The sequence below is a fragment of the Petaurus breviceps genome, unplaced genomic scaffold (genome assembly GCF_028583685.1).
Source record: "Petaurus breviceps papuanus isolate PSGF00001 unplaced genomic scaffold, PetGlider_PUasm1.0 90701, whole genome shotgun sequence".
NCBI lineage: Eukaryota > Metazoa > Chordata > Mammalia > Diprotodontia > Petauridae > Petaurus > Petaurus breviceps.
In genome coordinates, this window is record NW_027187316.1 from 4,576,400 (window position 1) to 4,597,769 (window position 21,370).

General features: G+C 37.6%; 1 protein-coding gene across 1 annotated transcript in view; it reads left to right on the plus strand.

Annotated features, from left to right (window-relative positions):
* The window catches only part of LOC138144482 (maestro heat-like repeat-containing protein family member 1), a 115,235-nt gene that overhangs the window by 39,538 nt on the left and 54,327 nt on the right, over window positions 1-21,370 (plus strand). Inside the window, exons 10-14 of the mRNA XM_069065760.1 lie at window positions 951-1,000; window positions 2,792-2,899; window positions 8,143-8,259; window positions 9,909-10,031; window positions 19,371-19,514. Of these exons, the coding sequence (XP_068921861.1) occupies window positions 951-1,000; window positions 2,792-2,899; window positions 8,143-8,259; window positions 9,909-10,031; window positions 19,371-19,514 (542 nt within the window). The remainder of the gene's footprint in view (window positions 1-950; window positions 1,001-2,791; window positions 2,900-8,142; window positions 8,260-9,908; window positions 10,032-19,370; window positions 19,515-21,370) is intronic.

Here is a 21,370-nt window from a genome sequence, read left to right on the forward strand (position 1 = left end):
ATATATATATATATATATATATATATATAATCTTTCAGGAGGTAGTCTCAAAGGGGAAGTGAAAGGCAGCTAAGAGAGCTGGCAGGGTACTCCTGAAGAAAGTGGGACTTGAACTGAGAGTCTTTTTTTTTTTTAGTTAATTTATTTACTTTTTGTTTTCAAAGTTTTAAATTCTCTCCCCTTCCCCCTTCCTCACCAAAATGGCCTGCACTTTGATATAGGCTTTACATATAGATTCCTATTAAACATATGTTCACATTAGTCATGTTGTATAGAAGAATTATAACAAATGAGAGAAACCATGGTAAAGAAAAACAAAACAAAACAAAAAAAGAAAATTGTCTCTGCTCTGCATTCCAACTACATAGTTCTTTCTCTGGATGTGACTGCATCTTCCATCATGAGTCCTTTGGAATTGTTTTAGGTCCTTGCATTGCTGAGAAGGGCTAAGTCTATCAAAATCAGTCATCATAGACTATGGCTATTACTGTGAACAAAATTCTCCTGGTTCTGCTCACTTCACTCAGCATCAGTTCATATAAATCTTTCCAGGTTTTTCTGAAGTCCACCTGTTCATCATTTCTTATAGCACAATAGTACTCCATTGCATTCATATATCACAACTTATTCAGCCATTCCTCAATTGATGGGTATCCCCTCAATTTCCAGTTCTTGGCCACCACAAAGGGAGTTGCTATAAATATGTTTATACATGTGGGTCCTTTTCCCATTTTTATGATCTCTTTGAGATAAAGTCCTAGAAACGGTATTGCTGTGTCAAAGGGTATGTGCATTTTTCTAGCTCTTTGGGCGTAGTTCCAAACTGCTCTCCAGAATGGCTGGATCAGTTGAGCTGAGAGTCTTAAAAGGGAACCAAGGAAACCCAGAAGCAAATGTGGGAGGACAATTATGATGTAAACAGATGACATTCATGTTTCTTCCTTTAATAGGTGATGGGACAGGCTGCTGTCAGAAATTCTGGGAGGAGAAGATATTGCTGGTAAGTTGGTGTTAGACTTGTTACTAAGAGCGGTAATCATAGCAAGTCAAATATTTTGACCTAGTCTTAGAGGCCATTGCTGGAATAACAGAATCTAAAGGGCCAGTAAATGCTGGAAGCATTAGGCTTGTTTATTTGGTGTGTTTACAAGTTAAAAAACCATGTGGCTTAACTGAAAATATGTAAAGTAGCATGGGATCAGGGAGGCAAGTTCAACAAGATGAGGGTACACTGAAACTGAGACTTACACCTCCAAAGAAGGGCAGGAAAGGGTGGCAATTAAGCATGCCACCAGGAAGTCTCAGGATCAGTGGTCTCTATGGCATGACAGGAAGAGGAAATCCAAGATGGTGCTTTGAGAGGCCATTCCCTGGGCATGGTGTATTATTATACTTAGCTGTTCCTGGAATCCTGGCTCAATCTTAATGAAGCAGGGCAGCTCAGGTATTTTATGGGGCTAGAAGAAGGTTTTATCTGGTGAGTACAAATGGCCCCCCACCTCTGGGGTTACAGGCTTAGAAGTGCCAATTAATCTGGAAAATAACAGAAACTTTCAGGAATAGAAGGTCCAGACATGGGAGTATCTAGGAAAAGGAGAGGTAGGAGGAAAGGGTATGGCAAGAGAAAACAGCATCAGACAGAAAAAAACTAGTCCTGAAAAAAAAAACCATAGTTATCAACCTCTATGTTGATAATTCTGTTTAGTGGGAAATGGATGAATTTGTTGTCTTTTCAAGGTCTTTCTAAGCTCTGTGATTCCATGAGCATCTGTCTGGTCCGTCATAATTGACCTCTGAGCCTGATGGGACAAAAAAATGACTGTGTGTGGTCAATTAACATTGTTGGCCAGTCTGGGGACACAGAGCAAGGCCCATGAGCCACAGATATTTTGTATAGGTAGCCTTGGCTCCCACTGTAGATCTCTTAGAAAAATTTCCAATCACTTGTCAGAAGACCTACTGAACAAGATCTGTCATTCATTCTTCACTGTCTTCTCATACCTTACCTCCATGCAGAAAAGTTGGATGAAGATAAAGTGATGGGGGAGGGGAGAGCTTCCATCTATTTGTCTCATAGAGGTCTAAAAATCACTAAAAAGGTGAATTACTAGTGTAAATTTTGAGATTTGGGGTCTAGGGGTCCTCAAGACCCCAAAATACCGACACTCCCGGTCCTGCTGAATTAATTCAACTCAAGCCTTCTCTCAGCCAAAGGAGAGCAAAGTTTATTAAAGATTTATCTTAATGGGTAGACTCTTAAGGAACCTGAGTATTTGTGACACTTATGTTGACAAGCAGACCAGAACAATCTGACACAGACTGATTATGCAACTAGATTGAATCTGACCCCTTCACGGAGGCAAGATGGATCTTATATACAGAAGACTGTGGGAAGGATCTAGGGGTGGTCTAGAGGAGGGCTTTGGGGAGGGTCTTGAGGAAGAGTTTTAGGAGGATCTTGACTACTGAGGTCAGACTCCAAGAATGGGATTAAGGGTGGGAAATATCTGAAGGCTACCTAGAGATGGTAGACAATGGAGGGCTAGGCTAGTTTAAGAGTAACAGATTTGGGCATAGATATTTAGATAGGATCAAGGGTGGGAAGTAGATGGACAATGGAGGGCTAGGCCAGATTAAGAGTAACAGAGATGTGGTCCTAGGATAATGAAAGGCTTATGGCCTCAGGGGAATGCCTCATCAAGTGGAAAGATTCCAGGGGTTCCCAGAGCCCAAACCCCATCATTAACAAGAGCTTGCACTGAATTTGGAATGACTTCTTCTCCCTTCATAGCTTCTTGATTATACATTCCAATGTATAACAAAGGAGAAATGGATCTTCCACTTCTTAGAGGATATTGTCGGTCAGCTGCGCCTTGGGCAAGGATCCCCCAATGAGAAGGTTAGTAGACTCAGAATCAGCCTTACTCATAGCAAGCTGGTGAAGCCCTAGGTTGCAAAATTGGAAAGATGCTACAAGGGTCCCCTTACTCCCCAAATATCTCTCCAATGATGCCAGAAATTCTACCATTAGAGATTAATTATTTAAATAATAAAGCAATGGGGTATTGTGGAAAGAACACCTGGGAAAAAATCTCTGCACTGATACTTACAAACTGTGTTACCCTGGGTAAGTCACTTCACCTCTCTGAGACTCAATTTCTTCATCTGTAAACTTGGGCTGTTAAGTGATATCTTCCCCAAATCATCTTCTATATACTGTGTACATATTTTGTTTATAACAATTTGATGTGTGTTGTGTCCCCTTATAGAATATAAACTCCTTGAGGGCAGGGACTGTTTCAATTCTCTGTTTCCCTAATGCCTAGCTCAATGCCTGATACATCCTAAGTAGATGGCTAATAAAAGCATGTTGATTGTTTTGTCAGACATTAACACTATACAAATATGAGTAGATATTGCCAGTATTATTTTTATTTTCCTTTGGAGTTTGGAGAAATAAAGTATGGAAGACTATGAGAGGAGACAAGAAGTATAGGGGATAGGGGAGAGAAGCTCAGTAAGGGTAGGCTTGGAGTACTGAAGGCAGATGTTACCTACCTAAAAATTTTGCCTTAGGTGAGTCCTGTGTTATAGTCATTCTGATGAGGTACTGGCTCTGGGAACCCCCTTGAACTCTGATTGAATCTTCCCATTTGATGAGGCATTTGCCTGAGGCCATAAGCCTTTTATTGTGGCTGCCCAAACCTCTATTACTAGCCTAGCCCTCCTTTCTCCAGCTACCTCCCACCCTGAATCTCTCATCCCTGGAGTCTGACCTCATTTGACTCCTCTTGAAGACCCTCCCCCTAACTCCTCCCCTAGACCACCCCTAGATTCCTCCCACAACCTTACTTTATATAAGACCCCATCTTGCCTCCATGGGAAGGATGTGAGAGTTCCAGAGAATGATCTAATGCAGATTTACTCTATGTCAGATTATTCTGTCCTACTTATCCAGTACAAGCATCACAGATACCTACACTCTTTAAGAGTCTGCGCATTAAGAAGAATCTTTAATAAACTTTGCTTTGCTTTGGCTGAGAGAGGACTTGAGTTGAATTCATTCAGCAGGACCAGGTATTTTGGGGTCTGGAGCATCCCTAACCCCATACCTTAACATTTTATATTTCCCTGACCCTCATCAATTAATGCCTAGAGAAAATTACAACCTCTTTTGCTAACCTGTATACTTTTTTTTTTTTGCTTTTGGGAGGGGGGAAGGCAGGGCAATTGGGGTTAAGTGATTTGCCCAAGGTTACATGGCTTGTGTGTTAAGTATCTGAGGCTGGATTTGAACTCCTGTCCTCCTGACTCCAGGGTCAGTGCTCTATTCACTGCGCCACCTAGCCATCCCTAACCTGTATACTTGAAAGAGGCATCTAGGTGGCTCAGTAGGTGGGAGAACTGATGGAAGTAAGGAGGAGAAGAGGTTGGTGAATATTTCACCATATATTTCAAGGGCCTCGATAGCGCTATTTTTTAAGAAATTGTGTGTGGTGACTTCAAGCATAGTAATTTCACTACATGTTTGTTACCTTTCATCATCATTTGGTTACTGTAACTTTACCTGACTACAACACCTCCATTTTTCGAGTGATCAGAAGCATAAGAGATTTTGCACCATCCCCTCATTCTCACTAAATATGTGTCTATATCTTTTATATGTTGCTGTAAATTATTAGTTTTTTAATCTATTCATCTATTCTATTGATGAGAAATTAATCAGCTCACGTTTAGCATTATAATTATGAAATTTGTGTTTTCTTTCATTAAGTACATATGTGTATGTATATATATTTGCTTAAATGTGTACACATGCACATGACATATATGATGACAAAATATGTAATCAGGAAAAAAAACTTGTTATCTATAAGGGGGGGTGGTATCTGTGTCATCTAGAGCACTCAAGGAGTAGGGTAATCATTTGGGTCACTGCCAAAGGAACGTTAGTTTGAGGGGTCACTAGAGTTGGATCTATTTTCCACATTTCCCCTTCCAGCTATCTAGCTATTCCATGTGACTGACTTTCTTCAGTCTCTGGGCTTAGGGTGAGGAGTAGGGAGGGAGATTGTTGTGATTCAGGGTCTTAAATCCACAAAAGGGTTGAAGTAATGATCTCCAGGTCATAGTTAGTGAAAGCTGAGCCCTAGATTACCTCTCCCATGACCATCTGACTAGGATTCTCCTCTGGTATTCTAATGAAGCTCAATTCATTAAACAAATTGTTTTAAAAGATTTAGTAAAAAGCCCTTGATTGGAACAGAAATGGAAACATAGGATAGTAAGATCATTAGAGGATCATAGTTCTATAGCTGGAAGGCACTTCAGGGGCTACCTAGTCCAACCCCTTCATTTCACAGATAAGAAAATTAAGACATAAACAAAGAAACATTCTCAGTACTCATTTCTCAAATAAATATCCTGTCATTGTTTTTTTCTCCATCATAAGCTTGGAAGGAAGATTCCCTTTTTCCAGTTCCTCATTTGAAATTACAGGAAACAATGTAAAGTCTCAGTGATGTGGTTCATTTGTTTCAATCATGTCTGACTCTTTGTGACCCCATTTGGAATTTTCTTTGTAAAGATAGTGGAGTGGTGTGCCATCTTCTCCAGTTCATTTTACAGAGAAAAAAATAGGGTTAAGTGACTTGCTCAGGGTCACACAACTAAGTTCATCAGTAGCTTTGATCAATTTCAGCTAATAGCTTTCAGCCATCATGTGCAGAAGCACTGAATTTTAGAGTTGGAAGAGATCTCAGGGGTCATCTAGTCCAACCCATTATCCAAAAAGGTCCCAATTATAGTTCCTCTGATAAGTGGTCATCAGGGAGGAGAAATCTACTTTCTTCTGAGGAAACACATTCCACATATGGATAATTGTAATTGTTTTACAATTTCTAACAATTGTTCCTGGAGCCAAAGAGAACAAATCTCATCACTTTTTCAATTGACAGCCCAACTAATACTTGAACACAGCTATCATGTCCACTGGAATTTTCTCTTCTCTAAGGTAAACATTCCAGTTCATTTAAGGAGCTTCATATGGAATGATCTCAAGGCCTTTCCAGTACTATATGAGAGTTTCAAACTGTACAGGAACCATGGCTATTTGGTTAAAGGATGGCATTACTTCTTTCTTCTTCTACTGGATCTCTTCAGGACAGGAAACTTCAAACCAAGCCAAATTCTTTTCTCTCTACTCTTCTCAATAAAGGTGCACATCATCACTACATGAATAGATGTGTTACTGAAAAGATGCTTGTAAAATATATTTCTATAAATCAGAATGTATTTTCCCTTTGGTTTCCAAAATAAAAATGGCTATATATCTAAATGGAGAGGGAATGACTCCATGACATATGGAAAATTATATTTTAAAATGTAGAAAATTTAAAAAACAAATGTTATACCAGAAATGTATTCCTTTGAAGATATGTCTTTATGTGAGTAGAATGTATGATGTAAATTGCCTAACATTTTAAAAAGACAAGTTTCCTTTAAATGCAATTTGTAGATCTATAGCTATGTCAACTATTTGTTCCTTTTAAAGTTTCATATTTATGTGCTCAATTTTTTTTAAAAAGATGATGTACCAAATCTTTTATACTTCCACTCCATATACCTTTCATCTGTATTTTCTAATATAATTTTCTGTTTAATAGTTTGCCCCTTACTTCTTTTGAGATTAGTTTATTTAGCTATGTTTCTTTGGTATCTGCCCTAGATACCAAAGGCAGATGGCCAAATGAGACCACCTATCTAGGACTCAATTCCTAGTTCACTAGCTCCAGAATGTGTCAGGAATATATGCTGGAAACTAAGTTCCTTATTGCTACAGAAATCCTGGGGGCTATGTTAATTGGGCCTAACTACCACCTCCATCCAAATGAGGTCAATCAGTATAGTAATGATCCTGAAAATCATACAACATAAAGATTTACTGAAGAAAAAAAAAAAGAATTTTTAGCCTGGGAAAGAGGATTATGGAACAAATGATGATGATCTTCAAGTATTTGAAAGACTTTCACAAGGAGAGAATAGATCTGTTCACTTGGAACCAGAGGATAGAACTAAAGGTTAGGGGAAGAATTTGCAAAAATGCATATTTAGCCTGAAAAAATTCAAACTATCCAAAACTACCTAAAAAATTTTCAAAATCAGATAATCATAGAAATATAAATTAAAACAAATCTAAGCTTCACCTTACTCCCATTAAGTTGTCAGAGACAGCATACCATTTTGCCATTATTTTAAATTTGCTGGGTTATGAAGAAACAGGAAAATTACTTCACTGCTGGTGGAACTATGAACTGGTATAACATTTTCACAGATCAATAGACATCAAAAAGCAAAAGCAAAAATATTGTTCACAATCTTTGACTTAGTTGTTCCTCTATTAGTACCATACATAAAAAATTATTGAAAGGGAGGAGGAAAAAAGATTTCTCTCTACCAAAAACAATTATAACAACCTTTTCATAATAGCCAAAAAAAAAAAAAAAGTTGGAAACCATCTGTGTGAGTACCATAGGAAAATGTAAGATCTTAGGGCAAGGATTATTTCATTTTTCTTTCAATATACTCAGTGTCCAACAGCACACTTGAAAAATGTTTCTTGAATTTCAAATTGAATAACTTAATTCAGAAAGAAGTTTAGTGTCATTAAAATACACTCCACTTTCCTCCTCCTGTTCAGGTCTGAGATCAATTCATTGTCCATTTTTGGCTCCTGTCCCACATGTAAATACTAATGGACAAGAAGATGTCTGTCTCTCTTTTTTAATCTAATTAAATATCATAAAATGCATTTTTTCATCCATTTGGTCTTTTCTATTTGTATGGTTAGGTTAAACTCCATAGAGTGCTTATGATTCCAGTTTAGGTGATATGATGATGTTCCAGGGCTTGATATAAATTTAGAGTACAGAAATAATTTTTTAAAATATAATTTCTAGAGAGTAGACATCCCTAACAGTATGGAGGGTGGAAAATGGAGACTAGAGAACACCTGTGTTCTGGTTTTTTAGCTCTACTTAGCCCCTACTTCTGCTTTGTTATTTTCTTTTAACCTGGTCTAATGGTTTCTTCATATGGTTCAAATCCAATTTGAATAGTCAATATAGTCCTGTATCTTTGCAGAGTTTTCTCTACCAGTCCTGGGGAATTGCTCAGAAGTCAGTAAACTATAAAAGCAGTGAGGATCATCTATGGACTTGTCTTGAATCCATAAACTGCAAAGAAAAGGAAGAATGTGAGGTAAAAACAAGAAGCTGCTTCCTAAAATCTTCTTCATTATTAGTCTACTCATTTGTTTTTTTTCTGTGAATATTTATTGAACACCAAGGGGGAAGGGTGATGGAGCAAAAAGAGCAATGACCTTACAAGTAAGAAGATCTGGTTCCAGTTCCCAATGTTGGCGGTTGCTAGCCATGTGACTTTTAAGCCATTTAAACTACTCTGTCGGTCTCCTGATCTGTAGAATGGGGTATAATGATTCTTACAACATCTCCTTCATAGGGTTATGAATAGAGTACCTTACAAACCTTAAACACCAAATGGATGTATATTTCTGTGTTGTTATTTTTTACATCACCTTCATTTCCAAGTAGACACCATCTTTACTCCTTTAGTGAACTATTCCTTATAGAAAAGAATAAGAAAGGGGAAAATGTTTCAGATAAACTAATCAACCCATCAACTGCATCTAACATTATATACAATATTGTATTCCCATAGTCCCCTCAGTTTGCAAAGAATGGGCAAAGTCCATTCTATAAGTTATTATTATTATTACTATTACAATGCAATGTGAAAGACACAAAGTATAAGACTTGGCCCCTGACCTCATGATGCTTACAATCTAACTGATGAAATAAGAAATAATATTTGTAAAGTGCTAGCTATTGCTATTATTTTTATCATTATTCTCATAAATATTAAATTAAAATGTGATAGCACATATGAAATATGAGATATACAAATATAGAGACATTTCCATCCCAAATGTTCACAGTGAACTATTCATGTCCAACCTGTGGTAGAGCCTTCCAAGCTCATATTGGACTGATTAGCTACAGTCGAACACACTGTACCTTGACTGTAATATCATAATGTCGTCCCCTTCGAGTAGGAAAGATGAGCAGTTGTAATGATAGTCAAAAATGAAAAATAGGAAGTGCTATTAATTCAAATGAAAGAGAAGTCACTTCCAGAAAGGAGGGAGATCAAGAATGTTTCATTTAAGAGATAGAATTTAATGTGAGTCTTGAATATTTGGTAGGAATTGTAGAAGTGGGACTAAGAGGGAAAGATATTTGAAGAGGCAACATCATAAACAAAAAAATCAGAAATCCCCAGGCTTGGTAACCCAGTTTAGCTAAAAATTAGTGTTTGTAATGATGGTGGTGGGAAATGGGTTGGTAAAGTCCATTGGGCTCAATTCTAGAGGGCCTCGAGTACCAAAAAAGGAATCTAGGGCTTTTTGGTGGTTGAGTAGGACATCTGAAGGCTTTTTAGCGTGGGGGTAGCAGGGTCACAGCAGTGTTTTAATAAGACTCTTAAGATCATGAAGTTTTAGAGCTGAAAAATTATCTTAGAGCTCTTGTAAAGTGCTAGCTATGGCTATTATTTTTATCATTATTCTTATAAATATTAACAAAGTAGAATGTGATAGCACAAAGAAAATATGAGATATAAAAATATGGAGATCTAGAAGGTTCCATTTATAGATAAGAAAACTGGGCCTTCGAGAGATGAAATGATTTCCCTAAGGTCATGCAGCTACTTGCTGGTGAAGTCAGGAGGAGAACCAGGTTGCTTGATTTTCAGTCCAGAGTTACTTATATTGTACAATGCTACCCCTCTGTGTTGTCTTTTTCCAATAATGTCACAAGTTTTTTTTTCAGGGATTTGCTCACGGAGTGGGGATCTGGGCTTCTGGCCATCTCCAGGAGGCATTGGCTAACTTGGAAAGGATGAGAATGCTTATTAAAAAGCTGCATTATGGAAAGATGCTGTACTACCTGGAGGTAATTAGTTCATTTTTCCTCTTCATGTTTCTTGAGTCCCACCAGCTAATCAAGTAAGAGTGAAATGGGAGTGCCCTGTTGTCAAACTTCTTTCACCCTTGGTCCCAATAACAGAAATGTGGTCCCAAACCAATGAATCAATCTATCTATCAATAAGCACTTATTAAGTCTTACTATATACCAGGCACTGTGCTAAACACTGAGGATACAAAAAAAAAAAACATTTGATGATGAAAAAGAGGGAAGTAACTTACAAAAGACAAACTAGGGATTTCTGTCTAAATTTATGAAGCAGAGACAACCTTAGACATATACATATACATATATATGAAGTTTTTATATATATGGAATATTTTCCCTAATTACATATTGAAACCTATTTGAACATTTTTTTTAAGTTTTGAGCTAAAAATTCTTTCCCTCCCTCCCTGAGATGGTAAGCAATTGATATTAAATATAAACTTATATTATATAAACATATAATATTAAATATAAACTAAATATAGTTTATACATGTAGAGCCATGCAAAACATTTCCACATTAGTCATTTTGTGCAAAAAGACAAAGAAAGAAAGAAAGAAAGAAAGAAAGAAAGAAAGAAAGAAAGAAAGAAAGAAAGAAAGAGCATACTTCACTCTATATTCAGACAGTATCAATGTTCTTTCTCTGGAGGCAGATAGCATGCTTCATCATGAGTCATTTGGGATTATCTTAGATCACTGTATTGCTGAGAATAGCTACATTATTCACAGTTCTTCATCATATAATATTGCTGTTACTGTGCACAATATTCTGACTCTGCTCACTTCATTTTGCATCGGTTCATGTTAAATTTATTTATTATCATTATTTATAGCAGCAATGAGTGGCTTCAGTTCAATGGCTAAATATATTCAAGGCCCTGTACTGGGCTGAAGGGGGTGGAGTGGAGGAGAGAGGGGGGAGAGGGAGAAGAGAGGCATAACTTCCTAGAATAAGAAGCTGATAAGCTTGATGCATATAATCTGCCATGATCTGACCACAGCTGGAAGGTTGTGCTCAGATCTGGGTACCACAGTTTAGGAGGGGGCATTAAAAAACTGGAAAACATTGGGAGAAGGTCAGGTAAGGTAGTGAAGGGCTTAGGATCAGTGGAAGGAACTGGGAAGTTTAGTCTGGAGAAGAGGTCTTAGGGAAGATGTTGATACTTCTCTTCAAGTATTTGAAGGATACTTATGTGAAAGAAAGAACTGCCTTGTTCTGTTTGACCTCAGAGGGAAGAACTAGGAATAATAGGTAGAAATTGAACGTTTGGGTACGTTTAGGAGAGAACTTGGTGTCAGGAAAAACTTTCGAATGATTGGAGCTATCTAAAAAATGTAATGGGCTACCTTGTGAGCTCTTCAGACAGAGGCTGAGTGATGACTTGGGTTTGTTATAGTGGGTATTCTCTTTTAAATTTTTTTTTAATTTATTTATCTTAACATTAATTTTTTTTAAATTCTGAGATCCAAATTCTCTCCTTCCCTCTAATCCCTTCCTCACATGTGGAGAAGGCAAGTAATATGATATCTATTATACATGTGAAATCATGCAAAACATATTTCTATGTTAACCTTGTTGAAATAACAACCAAAAAAATAGCAAGAAAAATAAAGTGAAAAAAATGCCTCCATCTGCCCTCAAAGTTCATTGGTTCTCTCTCTGGAGGTGAATAGCATTTTTCATCATGTATCCTTTAGAATTAATGTGGATCATTGAAATGATCAGAGTAGCTAACTCAGTTGATTATCATTACAACAATCCTGTTACATCATATAATGTTCTCCTGGTTCTGCTCACTTCACATTGCATCTATTCACTTTAGTCTTCCCAGGTTTCTCTGAAACCATTCCTTACATCATTTCTTACAGCTCAATAGTATTCTATCACAATCATACTCTACAACTTGTTCAATCATTTTCCCAAGTTAATGGTCAGGAATTAATTTTAATGTATAGATTGAATGAGTTGGCTAATGAGTCCCTTCCAACTCTGAAATTCTGTGATTATATGAAAAAAAGACATGATCTTTAGCCTCAAGGAGATTACAATCTAGTTGTGGAAATAAGACTTATACATATAAAAAGATAACTAAATACAAGATAGTACATGATTGTATGTGAATCAATAGACTTGCAGAGAAGTAGTATCATAGGATAGGAAAAAATGTAACATTGGAATCAGGAAAGAGGCCAAATGCTGGCCAAATCTTTGATCCTCTCTGGACCTTAGCTTTCTTGGCTATAATATGGGGATAATACTTAAAATACCTAACTCAAAGGATTGCTTCAAGACTCAGATGAAGTAGCACATGCAGAGTGCTTAAAAAATATAATAGACCATAAATACTATGGGAATCCAGAAGAGGGAAAGAACACCATGAACTGGGGCAATTGAATGTTTTATAAGAAAGAAAAGACCTGAACTGGGCTTTGAAGAATGGATACAACTTAAATTAACCATGTAGGGAAAGAGGGACAAAGGCTATTCCAAGCTATGGGAACATCCTATGTTATTATGTTTTTCATATACCAATGTAGAGTCAAAGGTGGGGTGGGCAGGGGCAGCAACCACCAGCACCCTCCCACCACTGCCTGTGAGATATTTCTCAGTCCCAAGCCTTCTCTATGCCCTCTTTTTTTCTAACCTCTAAGATGAGGATTGCCTGCTCTCTCATCTTTACTGTCACCACCCCTTCTTCTCCTTCTGTCTTTGGGTCTCCCTACCCTTAGATAGTCTGCAGAAAGAAGTGTTGCTTTTCAGCTACAGCACTGCTGTCTCAGATAAGCACGCAGCTTTTCTTTTCCTTGTATTTTCTAAATGTGTTTTGTTATTATTATTATACATACAGGCCTGTCGCAATTATCTGCATCACTCCTCTCCTGGAGGTTACTATGGCTCTGGACTCTTGGAAGTTCTATCTCACACTTGATCTGTTCTCCCTACGCTATTTGGTGGGTTTAAAGCAGATGCATTAACAGGTGGTCTTGTACTGAAGCTCAGGTCTTTCATCTAATGTCTTGAATTACCATCTAGAAGTAGTTCCCTTAGAGACCATGTGCCTTGATGGCCACCGCCACAATTCCTGGGGAGCCTTCTCTCTCATGACCATTCCATTCCCTCCAAGGATGACAAACAAATTCCTGCTGCTGGCTTCAAAGCCCAGACCCCATGTTGGTGCTCCCACCAAGTTCCTATTTCTGAACCAAGGCATATAGTTCATTTTCAATGCATTTAAAGAACAGAAGTGATCAATATACACTAAGCCTAATGATGGATCATGCTTTTCCCCAGATCAGGTTACCCACTCTGCCAAATTTCTCAAGTTATCTTTAATGATTCATCTACTTGGATACACTCTCTCAAAGTGTAGTCTCCCAGAATTCCATTATACTAAGGACAGGAACTAGACCTGCCATTTCAATGTGGTGGAGAACTCCCTCTACAAATTCAGGTCACTACCTTCTCTGCAAGTTACAGTCTTAGAGAACCTCCTAGAGCACTGAGTCAGTCAGTGAGTAAATCAACAAGCATTAATTAAACACTTAATTATATGTCAGGTACAGGGATAAGCACTGAGAATACAAATAGAAGTAGAAAGAAAATCAAGAAGCTTACATTCTAATGGGGGGGTAGGGGAAAACATATAAGGGAGCTATAAAGTGGGGAGAGGACAAAGAAGAGACAGAGAAATAGGACACAGAGAGAGACAGAGACAGAGAATATCTGGTACTGGGGATGTGGGAGAGAAAGTCCTATGGAGAAGAATGAAGACATCTTTGGCCTGGGCCACAGTTCTAGGAGGAATGAACCAATGGGAAGGTGAGCCATCAGGGGTTGCAAACACTTCCAATGCATGAAGTAGGAGTGTAGTGAGCTTCCTGGGTTTTATGCAGGTTTCTACTGCATAATAGTCCAAGGGAGATAAGTTAAGTGACTTGCCCTGGGCCACATAAACAACTGTGCTAAAGTTGGACTTGAACCCAAGTCTTCCTGGCTCCAACCTCAACTCTTTATCCAGTAAGCAACACTCATTCTTTTAGCATTTAAAAAATGTTTTCACCCAGCAATACCACTTCTAGGGTTATATCCCAAAGAGATCAGAGAAGTGGCAGGAGGACCCGTATGCACAAAAATATTTATAGCGGATCTTTTTGTGGTGGCAAAGAATTGGAAATCAAGAGGATACCCATCAATTGAGGAATAGCTGAACAAGTTGTGGTATATGAATGTACTGTGCTATAAGAAATGAGGAGATCCTCTCAGCAATGTAAAGTTATAAAACAACTCCAAAAGACTCATGATCAAAAGAGATACCCACATCCAGAGAAACAGATGTGGAGTCTGACTGCAGATTGAAACAAACTACTTGCTCTCTTTCTTTTTTTTGTTTTGTTTTGTTTCCTCTTTCCCACTGATCATTCCATCAGTTATAATCTTTCTTTACAACCTGATTAATGTGAAGATATTTATAGATTCTATATTCGAGTGCATGCTGCCATGATGGGGGGGGGGAGGAGTGGGAGAAAATTTGAAACTCAAGGGACTGTGGAACTGAAGGTTGTTAAATAAAAGTAAATTTAAAATAAAATAAAATGAAATATTTTCGCCTACAGTTATAATGTAAACAATTGCCATCCCTATTTAAAAAGGGTCATTTTGTCATAAGCATTCACCTATAGCATATCTTGGGCCATAATGGGTGCCTAATAAATAATTCTTCATTTATCCATTGCAGATAAGGGACTTCTTTTTTTAATCATTACTTATTTATTTTAACATTCTTTTTTTTTTTATTTTGAGTTCCAGGTTATTTTCCTCTCTACCAACTGTCCCCTACCCACTGAAAAGGCAAGCAATATGAGTCCAATTATACATGTGTAATCATGTATATTTCCATATTAGCCATATTGCACAAAAAAGCAAGAAAAATAAGGAAAATGAGAAAACTATAATTCAGTTTGCATTCAGAGTTCATTGATTCTTTCTTTGGGGGTATATAGCATTTTTCATCTTTTGGATGTCATTTATAATTTTCTGAGATCTTTGTCTTAATCAGATAAGCTAAGTCTTTCATTGTTGATCAGCATTACAATTTTGCTGTTCTTATGTACAATGATGTCCTGGTTTTTCTCACTTCAGTTTGTATCAGTTTATTTATGTCTTCCCATGTTTTTCTGAAACCAACCCTTGTTATTTCTTATAGTACAATAGTATTCCATCACAATCATATACCACAATTTGTTCAGCCATTCCTGTAACAGTAAGGGAATTTGAAGATCTTCCCCTTAATAGACTCTTGTGACCCGCTTTGAACTCTGGCCCAGCCCACAGCTTGAGTCACATGGAGCTGATGGTGGTAGGAGCTTGCCAAACAGGTGGAGTAGGAAGAAGAGAGTGAGGCAGAGTTGAGAGAGAGAGCAGGCAGACAGAAGCAGAGCAGCTAGCGTGGTTGAGAGAGCGGCGTTTTGCCTAAGGTAGCTGGTTTGTGGGGAAGCATTATGGAGGGAAGGCTTGAGGATGGTGGTGCTCCCTGCGTTAATAATGTGTACCAACTTCTCTATTACCATGGTGGATTTGGCTTTCTGATATATGAATAAATATCTTGTTTTTTTCTTCGAAGAAGAGAGTCTATCATATTCTATGATCCCAACCTGGAAACAGCCATTGTAGGTATCACATTGGTGATATAATTCCCCAATGAGAATCCCCTCAATTTCCAGTTCTTTGTTACCACAAAAGAGTTGTTCTAAATATTTTTATACATACATGTCATTTTCTTTTTTCTTTGACCTCTTTGAGGTACAGATCTAATAGTGCTATTGCTGAGTCAATGTTTTGTAGCCCTTTAAGCAGATTTCTAAATTGTTTTCTAGAATGATTGGACCAGTTCACAATTCCACCAGAAGTTCATTAGAGTACCTATTTTCCCTCATCCCTTCCAGCATTTGTCATTTCTGATAGGTGTAAGGTAGTACCTCTAAGTTGTTTTAATTTGCATTTCTCCAACTAATAGTGATTTAGAGCATTTTTTTCACATGAAAATTGATAGCTTGGATGTCTTCTGAAAACTACCTGTTCATATTCCTCTTCCTTCTTTCCTTCCTTCTTTCTTCCTTTTCTTTTTTTTCTTTCTTTTTTCTTCCTTCCTTCCCTCCCTCCTTCCTTCATTTCTTCCTTCCTTCCTCCTTCCTTCCTTCCTTCTTCCTTCCTTCCTTCCTTCCTTCCTTCCTCCCTCCCTCCCTCCCTTCCTTCCTTCCTTCCTTCCTTCCTTCCTTCCTTCCTTTCTTCCTTCCTTTCTTCCTCCCTTCCTTCCTCTGCTTCTTAGCAATCAGAGTTAAGTGATTTGCCCAGAGTCATAGAGCTAGTAAGTGTCTGAGGCAGTATTTGAACTCAGGTCTTCCTGACTCCAGTGCCAATGCTCTATCCTCTGCATCACCTAGTTGCCCCCTGTTCATAACTCTTAACAATTTATCAAATGGGAAATGGGTCTTATTTTTGTAAATTTGACTCAATTCCTTATATATTCAGAGAAACTTGCTGTAAAAATTTTTGATATTAACTTCATTGTCTATGGTATCTTCTATCAAAATGTCTTTTCCCTGGTTGTCTCTTTTAATTAGGTCTATTTTTGCTTTTGCTTTATCTAAGATCATGATTGTTACCCCTGCCTTTTTTATATACTACTTCTAACTTCCCTAATAATGATGTTCTAAAGTTTTTAGAAATTATTCGTATTATCTTCCCATATAGGAATATAAATGGTTTCACTTCACTGAGTCTTTATGATTTGTTTTTCATGCTTACTTGTATATGCTTCTCTTGAGTCTTGTGTTTAAGTGTCAAATTTTCAATTTAACTCTGGTCTTTTCATCAGGAATGCTTAAAAGTTCTCTATTTCATTGAATATTCATTACTCCTCTGAACAATTACATTCAGTTTTGCTGAGTAAATTATTCTTGGTTGTAATCCTAGCTCCTTTGCCTTGTGGGAGATCATGTCCCAAGTTCTCCACTCTTTTAATGTGAAAGCTGCTAAATCTTGAGTGATTCTGATTGTGTTTCCACAATATTTTAATGTTTTTTTCTGAATGTTTGCAATGTTTTCTCCTTGATATGGAATCTCTGGAATTTGGTCATAATATTCGTGGAAGTTTTCATTTTGTGTTTTTTTTTCAGGAGGTGATCGATAGATTTTTTTCAATTTCTATTTTATTCTCTGAATCTAAGATATCAGAACAGTTTTCCTTTATAATTAATTGAAATACCATATCTAGGCTCTTTTCAAGAGCTTAGTTTTCAGGTAGTCCAATAATTCTTAAATTATCACTCCTTGATCTATTTCTAGATCAGTTTTTTAATGAGATATTTTTGCATTTTCTTTTATATTTTCATTCCTTTGACTTTGTTTTATTGTTTCTTGATGTCTCTTGGATTCATTAGCTTCCATTTGCCCATTTTATTTTTTAAGGAATTATTTTCTTCAGTTAGATTTTTTTTTCCCATTTGGTCAATTCTGCTTTTTTAAGGAGTTATTTTCTTTGGTAAATATTTGTGCCTCTTTTATCATTTGGCCAATTATGTCTTTAAGGTTATTTTCTTTGGAATTTTTTGTGCTTCTTTTATCAAACTGTTAATTCTCTTTTCATAATTTTATTGCATTGTTCTCATTTTCCCCCATATTTCCCTCTACCACTCTCATCTCTTTCTTTAGCTCTTCTAGGAATTCTTGATGGGCTTGGGTACAATTAGCACTTTTCTTTGAGGCTTTTGGTAACTATTTTCACATTGTTCTCTTCTTCTGAGCTTGTCTTGGTCTTCTCTGCCACCATCGTAACTTTTTTTATGATTAAGTTCTTTTTTTCTTGTTTGCTCATTTTTCTAGCCTATTTGTTGAATTTGAATTTAATGTTAAAATTAGACTCTGTTCACTTGGGGTGGGTGTGGGGGCATTGTCCCAAGCTTTAGCTTTTTAATGCTGCTGTTTTCACAGCTAGTTTTAGGGATCTGCAAGTTTTCAGTACTTCCAAGATGGTGTGCTCCAGGGAAAAGTGTGGTCATTGCTCTCTTGGTCTGTGCTCTGGTTTTTACCTTGGAATGGCCCCCACTTTCCTGTAGCCATGAAAGCTAACTCTCCTTTTGACCCTGGAACTGTGACCAGAACCTGCTTCCTTGTGATCAATCACAAGCACTTCTCTATCCTGAAACTGCAAATCAGAACTACATATGGTCAGTAGAATTGCCAATCAGCACCAACTGCACCTTGTGCCAACAAAATGTGCCCTGTAATTTCTCTCTGACCAGTTGTCTAACCCCCTTACTATCTCTCTGCTGGAGCCACTGTGTCAGTGGCTTATAAGTTCTACCATGGGTACTAGCAATGTGTGCAATCTGGGTTAAACCCCACTCAGGCATCAGAGGCCCCTTTTGCAGACACCCTAAATTGTCTTAGGCTAGAACAATGTATCACCTTGAACTTTTTGTTGACTCAGCCACTCCAAAATTTATTTGAGGCATTATAAAGTTGTTTAGAGGGGAATGTTCAAAGATTTTGCCTGGGTTGCTGTCACTAATCTGCCATCTTGATTCTACCTATATTAAACCTAAGATGAGTGACTTCTATTGATACCTCAAGGAGATAAGATTAATAACCATAATAATAACTAACATAAATGTAGCACTTTGTTTAGCAAAAAGTTTTACATATATTGCACAACTCCCTCCAGGGTCACATAGCAAATAAGTGCAGAAGCAGAATTCAAACTTAGGTCTTTCTGACTACAAGCCTACTAAATAGTAAAAGGAGAGATGGAAAAAGAAATTGAGTAGATCAAAAAGTGGGACCCCAGAGGTCAAATCAGGAAGCATTTATGAAGTACCTGCTATGTGCCAGACCCTGTGCTATGTACTGGGGAAACAAAGCATGGCAAAAATGGTTTCTTCTCTCAAAGGGTCTCAGTATAAAGGGGAGTGCACACGCACACACACACACACACACACGTGTGTGTGTGTATTTAATATATATTTAAATTAAATTAATATATAAGTATGTAAATGTTTACATACAATATATTTTTATTTATTTTAAACTACTTACAAATAAGAAATATACTGAATAAATTGGATATAATCACAAAGGGTATGGGAAGGATACTCTGGTAAAAGGTGCTTGTAAACATCACTGAAAATAAGCTGTGATAATACTAGTAGCATTGTCCAAATTGCAGAACACTGAAGCATTTTCATTAGGAATGAAAAGACAGGGCATTTCTCAAGCATCTCATCTCTTATCCTCATGCTTTCCTCTGAAATTTTCAGGTACCTACATGCAAGGAATTGACTTGGCTCCTACTTCACAGTTATCAGAAGGTGCTTCTACTAGTCCCCAAAGAGCAGCTGCTTCCAATTGTGGAGACCAAAATTGTTGAAAAGATAGTCAACTGCTTCAAGACCAGCTGCCCTGTAAGTCAAATGCTACAAACAAGTGCTTTACAATCTGCACCAAGGGGCAGTTATATCCACAGATAGAGCACTGGCCCTGGAGTCAGGAGGACCTGAGTTCAAATCCAGCCTCAAACACTAGCTGTGTGACCCTGAACAAGTCACTTAACCCCAAGATACAATCCATACAAAGTGAAGTAACTGATGCAGCTAAGTGGATTGAGTATTAAGCCTGGAGTCAGGAAGACCAGAATTCAAATCTGACCCCACTTCAGTGACCCTGGGCAAGTCACTTACTTGCTCTCAGTAAATTAAATTGTCTCAGTTTCCTCATCTAAAAAACAGGGATAACAATAGCACCTACTTCCCAGGGTTATTGCAAAGTAAAATGAGACAATATTTGTAAAGCATCTTATAAAACCTTAAAGCACTATGTAAATGCTAGCTATTATTCATTATTATTGGTTTCAAACCATTAGCTATGGTTTGCCCTAAGGAAATTGGAAATATCAGAGATAGTCTTAATTGTACCAGATTCTATTAGTCATCTGATGAATCTATCATGAGTCTATCACCAGCTTGGCTCATGGGAGGGATAGGAAATGTCAAGAACTCTATGATCATTCATGGGTAGTAAAAGGGAAAAAATACAGAATTTGGCTTGAAGCCTAGCTCTGTCATTTATTTCTTGTGATTAACTTCAAGCAAGTCACTTATCTTCTCTTGGTTGGTATCCTCAGTCTGTCAACAAATATTTATTAAGTGCTTACTAGGGCAGCAGCTAGGTGGCACTACAGTGGATAAAGCACAAAGCCTGGAATGAGGAAGATTCGTCTTCCTGAGTTCAAATCTGGCCTCAGACACTTACTAACTTTGGGATCCTGACTCAGTAATTGTGTGAGGCAAATCTCTTTTTGCCTCAGTTTCTTCATCTATAAAATGAGGTGGAGAAGGAAATGGCAAACCACTCCAGTATCTCTGTCAAGAAAACTCCAAAAGGGGTCACAAAGAATCGGATGTGACTGAAAAGCTACTGAACAACAACAAGAAGACAAATATACCAGGCATTGCTTTAAGCAATGTAGCTACAAAGAAAGGAAAAAATGGTGCCTTTTTACAAGGAACTTAAAATCTAATGGGGGTTCCAACAGGCAAACAACTTTGGGAATAGAAGATAAATACAGGGTGAATTGGAGGTCTTATAAAATAAAGGCATAGGACTAAATTACCTCTGAAGTCCCTTCCAACTCTCAATTTATGATTCTCTGACATCTGGGATCTATTCCCAACTCTGCAACTAATTGTTGCACTAAAATTTATTTAGAGTCATTTTTTACAGGTATTGAAGGTGGCTGGAGGAGGAGCTCAAGCAAGTTCCTGCTTTCACTCTGTCATCTTGGCTCTGCCCCCTCTGCAACTAACTGTTACCTTAAATAAAGCACTTCATTCTCCTGGGTTTCAGTTTCCTCTTCTATAAAGTGAAGGGATTGGATTAGTTAGTGTCCAAGCTCCTCTCTAGAACTAAATTCCACGGTTCTGTGAAGAGATGATGGAGAAGCATCATTAGTGTTAGAACTGGCAAATCATAAAATCTTAAAAAGTTTGAGCTGTAAGGAATTTTCTAGATTTCCAATATCACATAGCTAGGACAAGAACTAAGTTTTATTCTAAGTTATCCACCTATTTATGTACAGTATAGGCTCTGTGAGGGGCAGCCAGGTGGTGCAGTGGAAGACTCATCTTCCTAAGTTCAAATCTGGCCTCAGACACTAGATATGTGACCCTGGACAAGTCACTTAACCCTTTTTTGCCTCAGCTTCCTCATCTGTAAAATGAGGTGGAGAAGGAAATGGCAAACCACTCCAGTAGCCTTGCCA